General features: G+C 56.5%; 1 protein-coding gene and 1 long non-coding RNA gene across 10 annotated transcripts; one reads left to right on the top strand and one right to left on the bottom strand.

Annotated features, from left to right (window-relative positions):
- Nucleotides 1-5: 5 nt before the first annotated feature.
- LOC121080490 lies at nucleotides 6-6,032 on the top strand. The gene is made up of 4 exons (XR_005825387.1): nucleotides 6-121; nucleotides 1,364-1,449; nucleotides 2,125-2,458; nucleotides 5,936-6,032. It is a non-coding gene; the product is annotated as an uncharacterized LOC121080490 (long non-coding RNA).
- A 48-nt stretch (nucleotides 6,033-6,080) lies between these two features.
- LOC121080487 (tropomyosin beta chain-like) lies at nucleotides 6,081-20,131 on the bottom strand. 9 transcript variants are annotated; one of them, XM_040578516.1, is made up of 9 exons: nucleotides 19,968-20,123; nucleotides 19,156-19,281; nucleotides 12,773-12,906; nucleotides 11,613-11,730; nucleotides 11,405-11,475; nucleotides 11,046-11,121; nucleotides 10,331-10,393; nucleotides 9,543-9,612; nucleotides 6,081-6,383 (listed from the first exon to the last, which is right to left on the bottom strand). In XM_040578516.1, the coding sequence occupies exons 1-9, from the start codon at nucleotides 20,079-20,081 to the stop codon at nucleotides 6,301-6,303; spliced, it is 855 nt and encodes a 284-aa protein (XP_040434450.1). In that variant the 5' UTR covers nucleotides 20,082-20,123; the 3' UTR covers nucleotides 6,081-6,300. The 9 variants fall into 9 exon arrangements, with proteins under 9 accessions (XP_040434450.1, XP_040434455.1, XP_040434452.1 ...); XM_040578521.1 differs by lacking the exon at nucleotides 11,046-11,121 and adding an exon at nucleotides 10,525-10,600 and having other exon boundaries at nucleotides 6,081-7,698; XM_040578518.1 differs by lacking the exon at nucleotides 11,046-11,121 and adding an exon at nucleotides 10,525-10,600.
- Between the last annotated feature and the right edge of the window lie 933 nt (nucleotides 20,132-21,064).

Raw genomic sequence — 21,064 nt, 5'->3', positions numbered from 1 at the left:
CTCGACTCCGCAGCCCCCTCTCCCTCCCTCGTTTTTCCGGTTCTGCCTGACGTCACACGACGTGCGCCGCTGCCGACGGAAGGGCCGCGCTGGGCGGGGGCGGAGTCTGAGCCGGAGTGGGGTGAGGCTAGGGTCTGTTTTGGAGTGGCACGGCCTGCACCGGGGGGTTCAGGTCTGTCACTGGGAGGAAGCTGGGCCTGTTAAGAGGGGGGGGGGGGGGGACGACGACACACGGACGGTACAGCCTGAATCCCGGGACTCGGGCCTGACACGGGGGGAGCTCTTGGCCTGTCATAGGGGGGCACAGCCTGCAGTGGAGGGCTCAGGCCTGTCATGTGGGGGCTGGACCTGGTCGTGTCATGGAGGGACATGGCCTGCATTGGTTGGGGACCTTGTCTTGTAATAGGAGGGTGGGGACCAGGGTTTGTCACAGGGGACATGGCTTGCTTAAGGGGGACCTGATCCTGTCATGGGAGAGCAGGGCCTGTACCGGTTGGGGATCTGGTCCTGCGGGGGGGGGGGGGGGCAGGGCACAGCCCGTACCAGGGTACATGGCCTGCACCGGGGGGGAGGAGGGGAACCCTTGGTCCTGTCACAGGACATAGCATGCACCACTTGGGGATCTGGTCCTCTCACTGGTGGGCACAGCCCATACCAGGGGGCTCAGGTCTGTCACAGGGGAGCAAGGCCTGAACCCAGAGGAGCTTGGCCCTGTCACCGGTACCTTTACAGGACCTGAGCCATCTGGGGGTGCTCAGGCTTGGGTGAGGTATGGTGGCCATCCCCAAGGGTCCCTAGCTGCCTGTTGCCCAGCCACAGGCCTGCTTCAGTGCAGGGGGCCTCTAGTACTGCCCCCAGGCCCCCTGCAGCGTTTGAGCATGCAGAAAAGGGACCATGCACCCTCTGCACCCCCCACTGCTCTTCCTGTAGTGCCCACTCCACACTCACAGCTCAGGCAGCGCAGCCCAGATGCGGGGCATGGTACTGAGCGCTGCATACAGGGCATATGTAACTCATACAGAAATGAGACAGCACCATGTGGTTATAACTCTGAATTTCCCTCCAGCTGCATTGTCCTCTGGTGGGATTGATAAATAAGTAATATTGATTATATTGACTGGGAGCTTCGTGTGACACTTAGCTTTATGTGGCCTGACCTGTTCCAAAATCACCCAGAGCCCTGCAAAACCCACACAGCTTGGCAACACAGCTCTTCCTGCCCTCACCCAAATGTCTCAGGCTGTAAATGTGGAGGTAATCAACCCAAAGAAGGGGCTGGAGGGTTTGTATTCAGCTCTGTGCAGCTCAACATGGCTCATCAAAATGTGTCTGTGATGCTCTTTGTGTGGTTGTTCCCCTCCAGCACATTGTTCAAGGATACTGAACAGGAAGGATTCAGAGATGAGATGAGACACCAGAGTGATGAGAAAACTGGAGAAGAGAGCAGAGGTGAGAGGCTGCTGGAAGTTAATGTGATGGTTTATCAAAGGGGTGGCAGCACACACCAGGACTGAAAGCACTTGGGAGAGATCTTCAGTCTGTCAAGCCAAGCTAAACAAATCTAAAGGTTGAAATTCAGTGGGAGAGGGGGAGAGGAGGGGACAGGCCCTGTGATCCTCAGCATGGGTTAGAGTAGGGAGAGGTGCCTTCCAGGTCAAACACACACACACCACCCCCACTGCCCGGCCTCTCAGAGCTTCCCTCTACCTGCATTCTGCAGGACCACGGGGGAAGTAGATGGGCGGGAGGATGGAGAAAACATGAAGCTTTGCTCAACCATGAAATATAGTCTCACATCTTTGGGGCAGAGCATTACCTGTGAACAGCAGCCAGGATCTCACTGCCAAACCACAGAATGTTCAGAGGGGAGAAAAAAAAGGCCCTTGCAGCAGGGTGTAAACAGTTAAATGGACTAGTCTAAACCAGGAGGCTGGGCAGCTAATAGGAAAAAAAACCATGGTGTGAAAGGGCTCTGTCCCAGCAGGAAGGCAAGGGCACACAGGCTAGACTCAAGGAACCCATCCTGATAGGAGTGCAGGGCAGGCTTGTTTGCAGTGCAGAGCATTGCTTGCTGGGACAGGCTCCTGCAGAAGAGGTGGTTTTACACTCTTGTTCCTTTTGCAGCCAGACAACCCCCTGCCTGGAAGGTGCTTTGACCAAACAACAGAACAGCTCAGCTGATGTACTGTGGAAAAGCAAGTAGGACCCAAGGAAGAGCTCCAGCCCTTGTGCAAGGCCAGCTCTGCAGGCCAGGACAGCTGTGCACCATCCTTCCCTTCCAGCATGTCCCAGGGAGGGAGGCTACAGCTCCTAGCAGGTCCTGCACCCCAGGAGGACAACTAAAAAATGAGTACCCCATGCAAGAGTAGCCCCTTTTCCCTGCAGGAGAAGGTCTTGGAGCCACAAACCAGAGGTGCTAGGCCAGGGGGAAGGCAGGAAGCTGGCAGCACCTGGGCAGGTAAGAGATGCAATTACACCACTCGCCTTTTCTGAGCTGAGAGGCATAGCAAAGCAGATAACAAAAGCTATCCCTGCCAGCCACTTGCTGGGGCAATGGCCCAGCTCAGCAATGGGTCAGCATGAGTTATGTTTCCTGGCAGCATAAGGCTATGCTTTTAGAGTGTTATTCATTGGGTAGTGTGGGACAACAGGGCTTGGCACACATCAGCTATGACCTCAGAAATTCCATTTTGTGCCACAGTAGAAATTGGATATTGCATTACATTAGTAATTTTTGAGTCAGGGAGTGCAGGGGCTGCACACAGCACATGCACTGTAGCCTCCCCATTTCTGCCAGGTTTGGAATTGATGTTTGAAGTTTAGGACCACATGCCCCTATTTGGCAGGCACCAGGTTATTGGTTAAAACATTGAAACCTAAAATATTTTCATAATGATCTTTAATTGCAAAGCAAGTAGTTGACATTCACTTCTCACCTGGGAGCCATAGATTGACCTTGGCAGTTTGATACACAATACTCTGTTCACACTGCTGATCTTAACTCTTCACCATGTAGATCACATGCCCAGCTTCTCAGCATCTTGTGTTAGAACTGAAATTTGTGCTCCCATATTTATTAAAAGCTTCACCAACCGGAATTAAAGCCATCATTGCTTATCCACTGATAAGCTTCCACTTTCTGAACAGGCAGGCCCAATTACCTTCTGGACATTACTTATTTTTTTACTTCATGTCTTACAATTCCTCCCTGAAGGGGAGTAAGGGGTTTTCTTCCTTTCTGGGGACTAGTGCCAAAGGAGTTGAAGTATGCTCCTTCCTTTCACCATTACCTCATTTCTGGAATGCTGTCATGATTTAACCCTGGCCAGCAACTAAGCCCCACACAGATGCTCACTCACTCCCCCCACAGTGGGATGGGGGAAAGGATCAGAAGAGTAAGAGTGAGAAAACTCATGGGTTGAGATAAAGACAGTTTAACAGTCAAAGCAAAAGCTGTACATGGAAGCAAGACAGAGAATTCATTTACTACTTCCCCTCAGCAGACAGGTGTCCATCAATCTCCAGGGAAGCAGGACTCCATCACACATAACAGTTACCTGGGAAGACAAGTGCCACAGCACTTCCAAAACTAGCCAGCTGCAACAAGATCTTTTACCATCACATACCAAGTTAACTTCAATAAGTAGTTAACACACCTTGCCCTAGCACAGCCACCAATCCTCCACAATGCCTCAAAGGTCCATCTAATGCTCATGCCATTTCTTCATACACTTCTGGCCAGTCCCTCTGCTACCTTCTTCTTGCCTCTCCTACCACCAGAACACTCTTCCTCTCATCTTGTCTTCTCTTTCCCTTCTCCCCACTTCTTCCACATCTCTCTTCCTTAACTGCTCCTCTTCTATGCCCCTTAGAGCTATTTAACCACTTAGCAGGAACCAGCCACAGCTGCACATTATCCACATCATCCAACCCACCGCCCCTGAAGCCAGCCCACAGCTGTATATTATCAATGTTAATTAACCCAGCTTCAGTCCTCTACAGACAAGCACCATAATGCTGAATGTCCCTCCCCTCCTTCTTCTTTCCCCAGCTTATATACTCAGCATGACATCCTATGGTATGGAATATCTCTTTGGCTATTTTGGGTTGCTTATCCTGGCTGTGCCCCTTCCAATTTCTTGTGCCCCTTCCAATTTCTTATGCCCCTCCAGCCTTCTCACTGGCAAGGCCTGAGGAACCAAAAAGTCCTTGACTTAGTATAAACATTACCTAGCAACAACCAAAAATATCAGTGTCCTATCAACATTGTTCTCACACTAAATCCAAAACACAGCACTGCACCAGCTACTAAGAAGAAAATTAACTGTCCCAGCTGAAACCAGGACAAATGCTTTAGTCAGACTCAAGATAATGCCAGTAGTCCGACCAAGAATCACAGCTCTGGGGATGCCTAGGGCAACTTCCCAATTATGTCAATTGTCACAAGCACACTCTTCTGAGAAGTTGGGTATTGAATTCACTCTAAGCCTCCAGATTCACTCTACACCTCCGTAAATAAGCTGTGATACTACTTGCTATCCTGCTGACTACGCCAATTTGTTGAGGATGGAGTGACGTACTTCACTCATAAGAGAGAAGCAGCAATATGCTTATTGGTATGCAACAGAGATTTAACAAAGTTTGATAGTAAATGTGACAGTGGTTTAACAAGATTTGATGACAAGGTATACTTGATTATTTACTGCACAGATGACAGGGTCAGACAAAACTGTCAGGGAGACCCTCCTGTTGAGTCATACATAAGGTTCAGAAAGGACCCCCTTGCATTCTAAACTCCTTCTGAAAGGGGAGTTTAGGTGCAGCTAGATCCAGACTTAGTCTCAGACTTGGTCAACGGTTTATATCTAAAGGCTTATATGTGCGCAATCAATCCTTTATACCACTTAGCTAAGATTTCAAAGTTTGGCATGCTATTAATCACTTACCGAGAATCTGTTGTAGCAAGGAATCTCTCAGCCTTGAGGAGTAACCTTGAGAGGCATCCCTCAAGGGGAGATCTTGTCATGCAACCCGCTGCCATGCAGGAGAGTTCAACAGGCCCTGGGCTGTCCACTATTTATGGAGTAAGATAATTGACTTTTATAGTCATATTTGCATACTGACTACAGAAGTCAGTTTCTTTCAAACTTGACTTGAGTTGGACCTTGACCAGCACTGTGGTTAGGTGGGAACATTGTTCAAATTAGCCCTTGGCTATTGTGTTGTTATCTGTCTCCCCTAAATCCACTTTGAGTTGGATGCAGCCATTGTGACCAGACACATCCATTTCAACTGCCACTGGTGGTTATCACTTGAGCACTGTTACAGAAACAAAGATCAAGATGGGGGGGGGGGGAAGCACATCACCACAGGCCCAAAGCAGAGGGAAGGACTAGATCATTACTTTGGGCATCTCCAAGGAATCCAGCCTTTTTTGGTGACAGTGATGAGACATATCCTGCCATTCTTTGTGTTGGAGAAAACACAGCAATCCAGAAGGAAACTTCCTGAACGCTTTGGAAATTGGCTGCCTACTGCATTTTAATATTTACTAGTTTATACAGCTTTCCCTCAGGCAGCCGTTCAGTGACTGGTAATAGAAAATGCAACTAGTACATGGTGTAAGCAGCTAACCACAGACCTGAAGAAGACCCTAGTAAGTAATAGTGCGTGCATGTATGGTCACATGGTTGTATGCATGCTCAGATGGCATCATAAACATGAACCATGGAAGCAGACTCCATGAGAAGATCAAAGACCTTGTGGCTTCCCCAAGTGCCAGGCAGGTAACACGCCAGTGACATATCTCTATCACTGCACTTGAAGAGGATGGTCAGTTTGAACTGAGCTTGAGATTTGAAGGTTTTATGTGCATCCCAAGGAGGTGATGGAGACGTGGGAACAGAGCCCAAATGTTGTGCATTATTGCTTCCAGCCCATCACAGATGCAGAGGACATCCTTATGCTGGCCATACCCACCCTGGACCCAAGACCCTGCAGAACCTCCTGTGCAAACTGGGTGGAGACCCCCCCACCATGTCTCCCTGTGCCTGCCTGCAAGGACCAGGCACACCCATCCATCTTGTCAAGCTGCTTTAATATTTGGACATGAATACAGGACAGAGCCAGTCAGACTGTGCACAAACAAGACACCCTTGAGCCACAGCGTAAGGCTGCAGGGCTTCCCTTCTCAATGGGTGTGTGGATTTGGCCAAGACAGTTCAGCTGATGACATCCTGAGTGTGCCAGTGAGTTGCACATGTGGGGTAGGGAAGAGGGACAGGAGCTCTCCAGAGCAGCTCAGAGGTTGTTCAGCTCCAATAAGGTCTGGTCCAGGACCTGGTGGATGCCCACATTCTCCTCTTTGGCACTAGCCAGACTCTCTGTGAACACAAGGAACATGCAACCAGCCACACACATGGACACAGACACAGCCCAAGCATACCCAGGCACAGCCAGACCCATGTACACCACACCAAGCACAGACACACACACACACATTTCAGTACAGCACCAGCCTCCAGCCATGTGGGGCATCCCTGCAGAGCAGAGTCCATACAAGCAGCCCCACCATCAGCAGGGATGAATCTAGACAACCCAGGATCTGCTGGGGTGGCCAGGCCAGCTGGACTGGTTGCTTGGGGCAGGCAGACCCTGCTCTTCATCATTTCCATCCTCCCATGTCACCTTGTTGCCCACAGCCAGGCCCTCTGCAGCACAGAAACCGCTGATGGGTACCCCTCCCCGGAGAGCCACCAGCACAGCCCCATCTTCCTACTCAGCATGTCCTGCCCCAGGGCATCACCACCATCCAGCTGTGGGCTTGCACACAAACCCTTAGCCAGCCTGAGAGCCAGTACCTGCTGCATGACCCGGCAGTGCTCTGTGAAGAAGAGAGTGAAGCAGCATCCCAGGAAGGCAAGCAGAGAAAACAGCAGAGAGAAGGAGCAAAGCTAACAAGGCTGCAGGGATGAGCTCTGCTAGGCAGCCTGCTGCCAAGGCAGCCTTCTCTGGCACTCACTTCCAAACAGCATCCTCCTTCCATCTAGAGATGGGGATGGGACAAGAGTTCTGCCCACCCAGTCCTGTCTCCTAGCACTCCCAGCCAGGATCTTCCCTGTCCTCCACCCCAGGTTTGGGGCAACAGCTGCTGGGTCCCCAGTTCCTATCCCAGCCCTCCCAGAACCCTGCAGGGACCCAACTCTGAGGAGATCCTCCCTGCATAGTTTGGGGTGACCAGAGTGAGGGGGAAGAAGCTGACCACTGGCTCCTGGGACAAGGGGAGGAAGGCAGCAATACAAGCTACCGCATCCCTCCCCGGCAGGACCAGACTGATGCTGGGGGACAGCCATCACCATGTGGGTGTCCCAGGCCATCGCAAAAATCTTTGTTCCTCTCCTGAGAAAAAACAATCAGCTCCAGAGGGTTCCCCGTCCCCCCCAAGCAGGGCAGTTACCCCCAGGGGGATAAGCCAAGGCTCCACACACCAACTAACCCCAGCGGGGATTGAGGAGGGGCTCCCAGCCCTGAGCCAGCCTGGCTGAAATGAGGCAAGGAGCGAGGCTGGTGGCAGCCTGGGTGTGGGAGGCTGGGCTAGGAATGGGAGTTCTTGGCAGCTCAGTTGTTAAGTTCGGTAAAGGATGACCTGCAGCTTGTTAGTGAGAACCCAATTTTTCTCAGCCTCCTGCTGGGACCACTCTAGAGAAAATGGTGACATCAGTGCAGCAGAGGGGAGAGACAGAGAGAAAGGCAAGTTAGTGAAGAGACAGCATTCCCCAAAGCCCTTGCTGGAAACCCTGCTTCTTCCCAGCCAGCATTGGGGAATGAGCTGGGCTGGCAGGAAGAGGCAGGCAGTCCTGGGGCAGGAACAGGGCTGCAGGTCCATCAATTCAGGGACAGAGTTGTGGGGCAGGGTAGGATGCTGAGGAAGGAGGAGGAGGATGATCAGGGACCCGTTTAGGGCCAGGGATCACAGCTGAAGAGTAGAGTCAGTCCCTTCAGCATGGGAGGGTGATGCAGGAGAGATGCCAGGGCTGAGACTGCTGCTTGTGGGCAATGTCTGGGAGTGGGGACAAGGAATGGACAGGACCAAGTCTAACCCTGCTATTTCAGGCCAAAAGAGTCATGGAGAAGGTGACAGGAGATGAAGAAAGCTGTGTCCAAGAGCCAGGCGGTGGTGAGGGTCATCCCCTGGGTGGAGGCACAAAGGGCCCCATCCCACTCAGCCTGGCAGTGTGGGAACTGCCCAGGGTTCAGCTGCTGCCATCCCAGAGGTCCTGTGGCTGTGAGCTGCCTGCAACCACTTCAGCTGCTGGCACATGTGTGAGACAGGCAGATGAGGGATAGAGCAGCATGAAGAAAACAAAGGAGAAACAGAGGAGACAAAATGCTTTATTGAGACCAATTCAGTAACCCAGAGGGACAGAACAGAAAAGAAAAAGTCATGAAATGCAAACTGAAGAGTGATGTGCAAAGGACAGAAGGGAGGCAGGGGGTCTGGGGACTGCCTGCCTGGGGATGGGCTGCCTGCACAGCTGGACCCCCTCCTCTGTCCCCCAAGCCTAAGCCCTCTCTGTTTTGGTGGTGGAGGTGCCACTTCCCCTGTGTGCCCCCCCCCCCCCCGGGCTCAGCAAGAAGAACCAGGGGACTTTGCTGGGGGAATATGAGGGCAGGTGTCCCCCCAGCACCAGAGCTGCAGGGTCCTTGGTGCTTATGATGCTAGGGAGCAGAGGAGGGAGCTACTGAAGTGAAGGGCTCCTAGGCACAGCTCTGTCCCCCACCAGGCAATGCTGCGGCATGGACCTGCAACTGCATGGGTACCATCCACCCAGTGTGTGTGGGTCCTGGGGGCTGCTCCCCTTCCCCATTAAACACCCCTAAGCACCTACACCTCATCTCCCCACAAAGCGAGGTATTGCAAAAACACCCCAGGCTGGCTCCTGTCTCAAAGGAACTGACAGACAGGTGCAGGCTGGGAAGGACAGAGGGGACAGAGCAGGCAGGAAGAGTGGTGGGATGGCTGGGCAGGCAAGCAGCTGAGCTGGGGAGGGGTGAGGCAGGCAGGTGGGTGCAGTGACGGTGCCCAGTGGGGGGCTCAGAGGGAGGTGATGTCATTAAGTGCATTGTCTAGCTCCTCGCTGATGGATTTGTACTTCATCTTCTGTGCATACACTTCATCTGCAGGCAGGGGGCGGGTGGGGGGCAGGCAGTAGAACAAGGTTGGGTAGAACAAGATCCGGGGGCAGGTAGTGGGGAGGGGGAGAGAGAGAGAGAGAGAGAGGCTGTGAGTGGGGGGCCGAGGGCAGCAGGAATGTGCATGCACAGGTGATGTGGATGCAGCCCTATTCCCCCACCTGAGGGCAGAGCCATAGACCCCAGCAGCTCTACACCCCCACACCAGACACCATGGCATTCAGCCTCCACCCTCCCAGGACCCCTGCCCACCCCTCACCCCAGCCAAGCTCTGTCTGACTCTATGAGGGGCACATCCTGGCTAGTCCTCCCTGGGAAAGAGGGACACAGGGCCAGTGAGGACATTTTACCTTCTAGATCATCAATGGTTTTCTCCAGCTTCGCCACAGATCGCTCTGCAAACTCTGCCCGGGTCTCAGCCTGCAGGAGAGAAGGGGGAAGAGGGTGAACTGTGGGGCACAATGGGGATGGCGCAGGCTGCACTGCACTCCAAATCTGCTGTCGGCATCTCTCATATCCCCCCCATGAGCCCTCCCCTGGGAAAGGCAAGGGACAAGGACCCCATGGACCCCCGCACCCTAAACCAGCAGCAGGGGTGAGAGCTTGCCCTCAAAAGAGGCAGCTGGGCAAAGTGCCTCCATGTTGGGCTTCCTGTTTATTCCAACCTGTCCTGACCACCAAAAGCAGGGGTATCATGGGAGCCCACATACTTCACAGGTTGCATGTGTGACTAACACTAGATGGATCACTCCAAATTGGACATGGCTTGAAGTTAGTGTGTGCAGGGCATGAGCTCCTGCCAGCACATATCCTGGGAGCAGGACACCATGTGGGGCAGAGATGAGCAGGGCAGGAGCAGAGCACAGCATGAGGTTGCAGGATGCACCCCAGCAGGACTGTGCTCCCTGGGGATGAAAACACCAGCCCTCCAGATGGGACAGGGACCCTTACAGGGTAGTGGGACCCCACAGGACCTATCCCAGACCCAGCCACCCGCCATGCTGCAGGGCTGCAATTTGGGGAAGGGTGAGAGGATACAGGTATAACAGGGTCAAAACCTACATGGGATGGCAAACTCATGCCTGCACTGATGCAGTGCCAGCCCCTCTCTTGGGGGTCCTGGCCCCACACCTCTTACCTCCTTCAGTTTTTCCCCTAGAAGCTTGATTTCCTCCTCATACTTGTCCTCCTTGGTGGAATACTGCAGAGACAGAGATGGCCACCCATGAGCCCCACAGGACACCTCTGGCCATCCTTCACTCCAGCGGATGACCCCACTACCCCCAGACCCCACACACTCTGCCCAGCCCCAGCAGCCCTGCTGGGTCCTACCTTGTCAGCCTGGGCTTCCAGGGACTTCAAGTTGTTGGTGACAATTTTCAGCTCCTCCTCTAGGTCACCACATTTACTACATCCCAAGCAGGGCCGCCAGGAGGGGGGTGGGGCCGAGGGGCAGGTGAGAGGAGGGAGCAGAAAGAGCAGGCACGGGGAAGGAGGAAAGAGAGAGAGAACAAGTTAAGAGAGGAGAAAACTCAGGAAACACAGATGGAGGAGTAGAGCTGCTGTGAGTGGAAGCTGCTGGGATGCATCTGTTCATCCATTTCTCGTGCCTCCTTACACAGACACCCCATGCATCGCTGCCAGCCAGGCTCCCATCAGCCCTGCCAAGAAGGAGAGCAGGCACGGAGGGATGAAGGAGTGTACCCAGCCCACGTTCACTGGAGAGGGAGGTGAAGGGAGGTCGATGGCAGATGCAGTGGTGCAGAGAGGGGAGAGGTGGCTCATGTGATTCAAGAGACAGCAATAGAGAGAGGGGGGCTGCTGCGCATCACCCTACACCCCTGCCCCAGTACCTCTTCCTCTGAGGCAATGAGGGACTTGAGAGTCTGATCCATGGTCTGCAGCTCTTCTTCCAATTGTCTCACTCGGCTGAGGTGGAAGAGGGGCACCCGGGGGGGGGGGGGGGATGGGACGGGACGGACAGGGACACGACACACACGGGATGACGGACAGCAGAGAACAGGGTCAAGGATCTGCTGCTTAGCAGGCTGGCATCCCCCTGTCCCCAGCCTGCAAGCCCAGGGACCACCCCCACAGCAGACTGCTGTTCCTGGGGAGGGACATCCCCATCCCCACACAAACACACAGCCAAGGACTCTGGGCAAGGGCTGTATGGGACCCCCACATGCTGCCCGCTGGGAGCCCCACTCACCTCTCTGCCACCTCTGCCCTCTCCTCTGAGCGCTCCAGCTCTCCCTCAAGGACAACCAGTTTGCGGGCGACCTGTCAATGGCAGCAAGGGGCATGCATCAGCCCTGCCCTTGCCCTGGCTCAGGACAGAAGGCTGTGGTGAGGCAGTCCCAAGTGCCACCAGGGGGGTCAGCACTGGGGGAAGGGGGCACACGGGTACAGGCACACACCTCCTCATATTTGCGGTCAGCCTCCTCTGCTATGTGTTTCGCCTCCTTCAGCTGCATTTCCTGGAGCTCCATCTTCTCCTCATCCTTCATGGCCCTGTTTTCAATGACCTTCATGCCTCTAAGGAAAGCCCAAGCCAGAAGATGTTACTGCTGTGGGTTGAGGTGGCACCTGCACCTGCCTCCCACCCACTGTGTCCTGACCCTGCCATACTCCAGCTCTGGAGCCTTGGGACACTGGCACTCACTGGCCACCTCACACAGTAGAGTCACACCAGTGGTACCCCAAGGATGCTCCTGCACACAATTAAAGCAGCGGAGCTGACCCCAGGGCCATGTAGCCACAGTGCCTCTCAACCAGGCAGGTCCTGAACCTATCATCCGGGGGGAGGTGTGTAAAAATGTGTGCAGCCCAGGATAAACTGGCCACAACCTCCACAAAAGCAGCCTGACAGGCCAGAAACCTTTAGGAAATGCATCCCATGGCAAAGCCTCTTCCCATTCAGGAGTGATGCTCATAAGCAGGAGGTCACCAAACCCCCATGAACCTCCACAGTAGGGACTCCTGCAGACTTCTCTGGCTCAGATGCTGTTGCTCAAACTGGTCTTTGCCAATGGAGGAAAGAGCTCATGTAACTATCAGGAATGCCATGATGTGTCCAGGCATTCCCATGCAACCTGAGTGCCCTCACCTGTGCAGCTCCTGCCCAGTAAATCTGCTTGCCGTGAGGATGGGGACTCTGCAGGACTTTTTTTTTAAAGAGGCCAGTTCATTCTCAAAAGTCAACCACAGTTTCCAGGCACAGAAGTCCCCTCCTGGGCCATTGCTCAGCTCTCGAGTGAAGGACACTGCTCCAGGGCTGAGAATAGGCTCCAAGCACCTTCTGGCTTTGGTTACAGACTGATATTTGTATAAGCGCCAGATCAATTTTTTTAAGATTTTATGGATGCCCTGGAAATTTCAAAGTGCGCCAAGAACGCCCATATCTGGGGGACTTCTCTGCATCATGGCTTTGTTCTTTCCCTTCAGGGTCTGCAGGAAAACCAACACAAACCCCATAAGATCACTTCAGGGGGATCCCCAAACCCCACTGCAAAACCAAGGGGTCTTCCTGCAATCAAGGGTGACCTGATGCTACCCTTGCTGTCCCTCCCCATCACACCTCTCGCTCTCATCAGCTGCCTTCTCAGCCTCCTCCAGCTTCTGCAGGGCGGTGGCCAGGCGCTCCTGTGCTCGGTCCAGCTCCTCCTCCACCAACTGGATACGGCGGTTCAGAGAAGCTACTTCAGCCTCAGCCTGGGGGAGCAGAAACCCCTTGGTCACCCCATGTGACATATATATATCTATATATATAGATCTAAAAAAGCATTTTCAGCAGTTACTTTTGCATTCGCTATCCAGAACACCCCTTGGCACTGTGCAACAAGCCTGGCTGGGGCACACATCCCATCACCTTTCTATAGGAACAATGGGGCTCTCTCCATCCCTAGGGCCCTGTTTGACACTGGCTCCTCCCCGGCCATGCAACCTGAGTCCGGGATGTGCAGCCCCTTCACCTTGTCCTTGCACCTGTCTCCCACCTTGGAGAGGGACGAGGCATGTTTGCCAGGGTAGGGTGGCCAGAGCAGCTACACAGTCACAGGGAAGGTATTTGAGGTTTGTGGAGCAGTGAGTAAAGCAGAAGGAATGCCCTGTGTGGCTTTACTCCCAAAAAGGAGATTGGAGCCGCTTGTGGATTTCCTGTTTACAGAGGCGGGGAAGTGAGCCAGGAGTCTCTTCTGCGGGGAAACCCCTGACCCTGAATAACGGGGCAACGGGAAGCTGAGCGCAGCTCCCCGCCCCCCCCCCCCCCCCCCCCCATCCCCAACTCCTCCCCCCGGCTGATGTACAGTGCGGCAATGGGGGCAATGAAGCGAGTCACCCTCAGCAGGCTGGAGCACAGCTAAGCAGAAGCTGCTGGTGCCTGCAGGACCAGGACTCCCTGCTTTCCTAGGCTCCCTTCATGCAGGGCCAGGAGCCAGGGCCAGCCAGGAGCAGTGGCCCTGGCCCCTGCCAGCCCCTTGATGCCTGACCCTGCACTCTTTCCATTTAGTGAAGACCTCCTGCCTGCTCCATCACCACTACCGGGAAATGCTGCCTCAGCAGCTCCTGGCTCCACTCCCCACCAGTGGGGCTGCGAGGAATTAAAACCCCAGATGCAGAGAGATGAGCATCAATGAGACCTTGCTGTGGGGAGCAGCCCCATGCACCAAGATGTAGGGAGGCATGTGCCAACACAGGGGATAATGTCTCATGCTTATTCACAGGCTGGAGCAGGCCTGGCCAGCTGCAGTGTCCAGTCCCAGCCGGCCTCCTGCTCCAACATCGGGAATGCCCCGGGGGACATTGGCCAAGCAGAGGGGCCATGGGAGCAGCAAGGGGCTGTCACCCTGCGCAGCCCTGCTGAGCACCTGTGGTCCCCCGTGGCAAGCTGGCAGGGTGGAGATGAGCACAGCCAGTGCCGCTCCAAGCAGAGCAGCCCAGTAGTGTGCCAGGCGAGTGGCTAGCCCCATGGCTGGCACAACAGCCACTTCCACCCCATGAACACCCTCTTTCTGGGCTCACCAAGAGCTCATCCCTGGCCAAATTGCCAAATGGGGAGCTGGATTTGACCCCTGCCAGGGCAATGCTCCACTTACAGCATCTGCCTCACCCTGGCAGGGGCTTTTTTCCCCAGAGAATCATCCCCAAAGTGAGTCAAAGTTGCCTGGATGGACACTCAGGAACATGAGCTCTCCAGCAGTGCCCAGTGACTGGGGAACTCAATCTGCAGATGCAGGAAGGGGCCATTTCCTCTGCACACAGCCTGAGTGACAACAGCCTGGGTACTGCACCCAGCTCTGCTACTCCTGATATAGTGAGGATGTTAAAGTAGTGGGCATAGGAAAAAGAGAGAAAAAATCTCACAAGCTCCAACAACAATAAAAAAGCCAAACCAGGCACAAGCTGCAGCCTGGAAATGCTGTCCCACTGCCACAGAGTGGAAATCTTGGCCCATGACAGTGCAAAGGGACAGCTTGTCCCTGCGAAGGGACACACTGGAGAGCCAAAGGCTTTGCGACTGCTATGGCCCAGACCGCAGAGCCTGCTGGAAGCCAGACAAGAGCCTGGGTGTGGGTTTTTTAGCCATGCACACAGCCGGCCTCCAAGAGAGGGGATCCTTTCCCAGGATCTGCCCGACCCCAAGCAGACCCAAGGCAGAGCTGGCCGCTGACTGCTCCCTAGTGCCCCACCAGCCGGGGAAGACATGGAGGGCTCCACCGCACGGAGCATCCCTCGCAAGACCCATTAAGAAGGCAGCTGCAGGAGGCAGATCGGAGCAGGGATGCTGCCGCGGCACCTGGATGGCAGCGCCCTCCAGACCCCCAGGCGGCGCTCCGCCCCGGGAGCAGCCAGCCCGGCTACCGGGGGGGAGGGGGAGGACGAGGACGGGACGGCTGGGGCCAGCCCGCGGGGAAGGAGCCGGCGGGGCATTCCGGGGAGCTGCCGGGGCGCCCCCTGCCCCGCCGCCCCCCCCCACCCCCCCGGCGCCTCTTACCCGCTCCCGGGCCTGCCGCTCGGCATCGGCCTCCCGCTGCAGGTGCTGGGCGCGCTCCTCCGCCTCGTCGGCCACCTGCTGCAGGCTCTGGATCTTCTTCTTGACGGCGTCGATGGAGCTGATGCCGGCCATGGCGGGGGCTGCCGGCGGGGAGGCCGTGCCGCCGAGCCCTTTGCGGGATCCGCCCGGCTCGGGCAGGAAGCGCTCAGGCAGCGGCCGCTCCCGCCGCCCGCCCTGCCTCCATCCCTTCCTGCTCCTCCTCCTGCTGCTGCTGCTGCTGCCACTGGCCGACCTGGGCTGCCGCTGCCCTAGGCAGCGCACGCAGACCTCCGGCCAGGGTGCACGGTGCCCACCCCGTCAGGGGACAGTCCCCAACACCAGGAGGGATGCACAGAACCACCACCCCACCACCCCGAGATAGTACATAGGGTGCCCCCCTGGGCAGGACGCATGGTCCTACCCAGGCAGGGGACACTGTCCCTACCTCCCAAGGCAAGATGCACAGTGGCTTCTGGGCAGGACACACTGTTCCTCCACCCCAAGCAGAGTGTATGGTGCTCTTCCTCCTCCTCCCTGCAGATGCACAGTGCCCATGACGCCCCCTAGGATACAGGACACAGCTCCCCCAAAGCAGGACACATGGTGGCCCCCCCGATAGGGGTGCACAGTCCTACCAAGCTCCTCCAGGGTGATGGAGAGGAGCCCAGGCAGAATGCCAGAGCCTGGCCCTTGCAAGCCCCCATGGACATGGGAGCAATGTACCCATGGGTGCTCCCCAAGCTCTGCCCCCCACACCCCCTGCTGCAAAGCTGGGGGGGTCATAGGCTTTTGCCTCATGGGGCAGAGCCCACTCCCGAGCATCCCCCCAGGGGACCTGGGGCTGGAGCTGTGGGGCATGGTCAGATCCCCAGCAGCCATCCCACTCAGCCCCTTGGCATCTGGTCCCCCAAGCAGGGACCTGGCTGGCAGCCCTGCAGAGACCCACTGAGCCCATGGAGCCCCCTGCACCCCCCAGCTGTCCTGGGAGCTCTGTTCCATAGGAGAAGCCAGTTCCCAGCTCCTGGCTCTGCATCCTGGTTGGGACACATGCCTTGATCCATCAGAAGAAACTGGCACTGGTGGCACTCAGTCCTCCCTTAAGGAGCTCTGACAGCTTCCAGGCAGCCCTGGCTGCACTTCACACCTGCCTCCAGGGACGCCAATTCCTGGGCTGACCTCACCGTCTGCCCTTGGCTTTGGGGTCAAGGGGCCTGGGGGGGACCCAGCCACACCACTGGCAGTGCCCTGCAGCCCTGTGTCCCCCTGCTAAGCGGTGGTAGAAGAGGTGGCACTGCGGGTCCCCTGGAAGCATGCAGCCTCAGACTTGGCCCCAGTCCTGGCCAGTCCTGCACTACCCCCAGCCCGATGCCTGGGTGCCAAAAGTGCTCTCAGGCCAGTGCACTGGTCTTGGAGCAGAAAATGGGGTCTCAGCCAGCAAAGGGGCAGGTGTGAGCTGACGGCAGGCAGGATGGGGGTAGGTTGGAGGGCAAGTTGGGGGGCAGTCACCCAGCTGGGCTGGGTGCCTCCTGCTCTGGCCCTACCCAGGGACGCAGTCACTTCCCAGCAGAGCCCCATTCCCTCCCACTGGCTCAAGGAATCACCAAATAAGAACAAAATCTCAGCTGGGGAGAGCAACCAGGGTAGGAACTTGGGTGAAGCCTTTGGGATCATGGCCTGGGAACTATGGAGTTTCCCTGGGCCCTGCTGGGGTGGCTGGGGACAGGCCACCAGCTGGGGATGTGGGATGCTGGAGGGGACTGCTCTGGCTAAACCCACTGTCCCTGCTGCACCATTTCCAGCAGCCCCTGCCAGCATCTGCCCATGGGCCCCATGGGACTGGGGACAAGAGGTGGTGGGGCCACAGTGGCCTTACAGAGCTGCTGGGAAGGGGCTGCCAGCACTGTAGAGCTGCCAGTCCAGGGGCAAGCACTCTCTGATCTGTCACCATCTGACCCCCCTCCAAGTGCCTGGGGATGCCATATTTGCACCCTTTAGTGCAGTCCCTGTGGGCTTCATGTATTGCCACCCCATGCCAGAGGCAGGGCAGTGCCAGAGCAGGGGGAGATTTATTCTTTTAAGGCATTTGTTGACATTTTTGCCAAGACCAGGAGCCTGCCTGGATTGCTGTGATGAGCCCTGACCTGGCCAAGGTATGGGGACATTCTGTGCTCACAGGCACATGCTGTCCTGGCAGCTAAGAGGGGCATGGTGGTCCCTAGGGAGGCAGGTGGATGTGTTCCAGGTGTCTACCCTGTGCTTCCTCCACCAGAGCTGGGAGCAGCACTGTGCCTTGTCCTGGGGAGGAGGTAACACCAGCCCTGGCAGTTAGTGCTGTCAGCACATTCAGGTCCCTGGTGCAGGGACCTGGTAACTCCCAGTGCCTTGCACATGGCACAGCTTGTCCAGGCTTCGGTATGGCCCCAAGGTGGCTGTGATGGTGATGGGCTCCCAGCCCTGCCTGCAACATCTAGCTGCAGCCAGTCTGCCCTCCCTGACACTGCGGGAGTGCTCCTTCTCCATGCCTCCCTGCCCAGCCCTTCCCTGGAGGGGTTGGTGGCTCCTGTCCCCTGTATCTGCTGGGACAGGACTCTCCTTGCCAAAGCCCGCAGACTTGCCAAACTGCCGTGGACCAAGAGCATGGCAATGCATCTTCCCTGCCCAGGATGGCATCACACAGCCTGCTCCCAGCAGCAAACTGCTCCATACCTCACGGCTGATGTCTGCCCTGTGCCACCATTTGCCCCTTCCTCTGAGCCCCTCACCAGGGACATCCCATCCACGCTCAGCCAGATCCCGCACTGAGCTTGCCCTGTCCCACACAAACATGGTTCCAGTCAGACCAGTACATACCCCCACTACATACAGCAGCTGCCCTGCCCAGCTTAACGCGCCTGCCCCACACCAGGATAAATGTGCCCTTTCAGAGGATTTGTAATGTTTTAACTACTTGGTTTAGTATCTAACTAACCTGGGTCAGGTCTTTAGGATCAGCAAACAATGCTGGGGAGCCCACTGGCCACTCCCCGGGGGCTCAGGCCACCCTGGGGACTTGTGCTGCTGCTGCTCATCCTTGTCTACTTGCTCCTGTCCTTGGTGGCTGCCTCAGAGATTTGACACATATTTAGCTCCATAAACCAGCTGAGATTGAATTTTTTGTTCTCAGTCCTAAAAAGCCTGGCCATGCTCTACTGGCTGCAGTCCAGCCGGCTCCCCTTTAGCTTCTCCTCCAGTTTCCAGGGTTGGTTTTCATCAAAGAAGGGCTGGCTACCAAAAGGAGCATTTATTTATAGGGTGTCAAATACCCTGTGTGGCACCACAGGTCATTATACCTTGTTCCTGAGTGGCTCCGTGGCCACACACAGCTGTTCCACCCTTCATCCTGGCCAGGCACAAGCCAACTTCAACACCTTAACATCTCCCCAGTGGGATCCATTTCCCAGGAGAAACATCAGTCATGGCACTAAATAAAACTCTTCCTGGCCTTGCCCTTGCCAGAGTATAGGGTGGCACACTGGACCCCAAAATGACCAAGTCCCCACCTCAAGCATCCTTCCTCACAGCCAGCTCTCAGCAGCTGGCCATGGGCAAGAACTTTTTCCATTTCTCTGCTCTTTTTTGCTTTCCTGCCAATTTAGCAAGCACTGCAGACTTTTTTTTTGTACAAGCTCTGGGGAGCTGGGTAGGTGGCTGCCCACAAAGCTCCAGAGCTGACTGAGCAGTGCCTGCCACAGCCTGTCTGGCCCCTGCACCCTGAGCAGGATTTGGCCAGTCCCTGCCCTGCATCTCAGTTGGATTCAATGTCAGCGTTGCAGGAATGGGATCCTGACAGTCTTCCCCATGGACACTTTCCATATAAGGCCCCCCTCTTCCTTCACCCCTCTGAGGTCTGGCACCCGCACAGGGGAGGAGTCGCTGGCATGCCTACATACGTCTGTAGCTTTCTTCTCTGCCTGCTCCAGCTTCTCCTGGGCTTCCTTGACGGACTCAGAGTACTTCTCCACCTCATCCTCTGTGCCCTTCAGCTTCTTCTGCAAGCCCTGCTGTTCCTCCTCTAGCTGGAGAAGGGATGGAGGGCAGGGGTCAGGGGGGATGGCAGTGCCCACAAGGCTGGGGAGGGGATGGCCATCCTCCTTCTGGGATGGCTGAGGCTGGAGGCACAGCAGGAGCATGCAAGACACTCTCAGTCTGTCAACTTTGGGGCCACATATCCTCAGGGAGCCCTTGATTTCCAGGGCCAGAGCATCCCCCAACATCCCTGAGCCTGGCAGGGATAAGAGGGTGGTGGGCTCTCTCCCTGTGCAAGGGACTGGAGAGGTCCTGACTGGAGGACACAGCTCCAGGGGGCACCAAGAAAGTTCATATCTCTGTGGCTGGGGTATGCTGTCTCCCTGGCAGAGGGATAGGGAGGTGGCACTGTGATGTCCCACCAAGACATGGCATGCTTTGGGGGTATACTAATGTGAGTGGTCAGGGGCAACAAGCTGGAGTGCTGGTCCATGGGGATGGGTACCCAGCAGGATGAGGTCCCCAAGTACAGGCACCCAGTGGGGTGAGACTCCAAGGGCTTGGGCACTCCTACAGCTGGGATCTGCCAGCTGGACACCCAGCAGGGGCAGGTCCCCAGGGTTGGGCACTCCTAGGCAGAGGGTCCCCAGGCTGGACACCCAGCAGGACAGTGTCCTCGGGGCTGGACACCCTTAAGGTCCCCAGGCAATGCCATCGGGGTCCATGGGTCACCCACCTGCTTGCAGCGGTCCTCTGCCTGCTTCTTGTCGGCCTCCGCCTGCTCGGCGCGGTCGATGGCGTTCTCCTTGTCCAGTTTTAGCATCTGCATCTTCTTCTTGATGGCCTCCATGGTGACAGCGGGGCGGCGGCAGGGCGCGGAACACCGGGAGCGGCAGGGGCACCAACACTACACCCCCTGCACCGCACCGCCACCTAAAAAGCAGGGGAGGGGCCGCGTCCTGGCACCTCCCCCTCGCCCGCCAGCACCTTTTACGGACTGGCTCTCCACTGGCCCCACCGCGCCAAGCGGGACGGGGGGGGGGGGCACCCCTGGTAGACACCACCGCAGCCCCGGCGCCGGGCACTCACAGAAGCACCGGAGGAGGAACACCCCGGGGCAATGCACTAGGGACACTCCGGTAGCACTGTGAGAGGGACATCCGGGGGCACTGCACTAGGGGTACCCCGAGGATACAGGACACAGTGCTAGGGACACCGCTGTGCTAGGGGCATTCTGGTGGCGCTGGGTGAAGGACACCCCGGAGCACTGCACTAGGGGGTGCCCCGGGGGCACTGGACTAGGGACACCCTAGGGGTATTGCACTACAGACACCTTGGGGCACTGGACTAGGGACACCCTGGCGGCACTGGGCTAGGGGGACACTCTGTTGCCTCTCACCATTGTGGGGGGCATCCTGTGGTTGGCCCTGCACTTGGGACACCCATGGGCTGACAGTATGCTGTTACCATGCTCCAGGGACACCACCAGCTGTACACTCCCAGGGCCTGAGACATGCTTTTACTCTGGCCAGAGCTGTCCCTGTGCTAAAGGACACTGCATGGCTGGCACTGTCCTAAGCACACCCTGTCACTGCACCTTGAGGCCTGTGACTCTGCTTCCTGACACTGGCTTGGGGGTACCCATGGGCTGGTGCTGAAGTTTTAGGGACACTCACAGGCTGATTGCACTCAGGGACACCCACAGGCTATGATTGCAGTTGGGGACACCTATAAGCTGTGATTGCAACTAGGGATGTCACAGGCTGGCAGTATGCTCAGGGGCACCCATGGGTTGTGATTACATTTGGAGACACCATGGGCTGGTGCTGCCCA

Source organism: Falco naumanni, chromosome W, assembly GCF_017639655.2.
Source record: "Falco naumanni isolate bFalNau1 chromosome W, bFalNau1.pat, whole genome shotgun sequence".
Taxonomy (NCBI): domain Eukaryota; kingdom Metazoa; phylum Chordata; class Aves; order Falconiformes; family Falconidae; genus Falco; species Falco naumanni.
The sequence above is the reverse complement of the archived record's forward strand: the minus strand, read 5'-3'. Positions and strand labels throughout refer to the sequence as shown.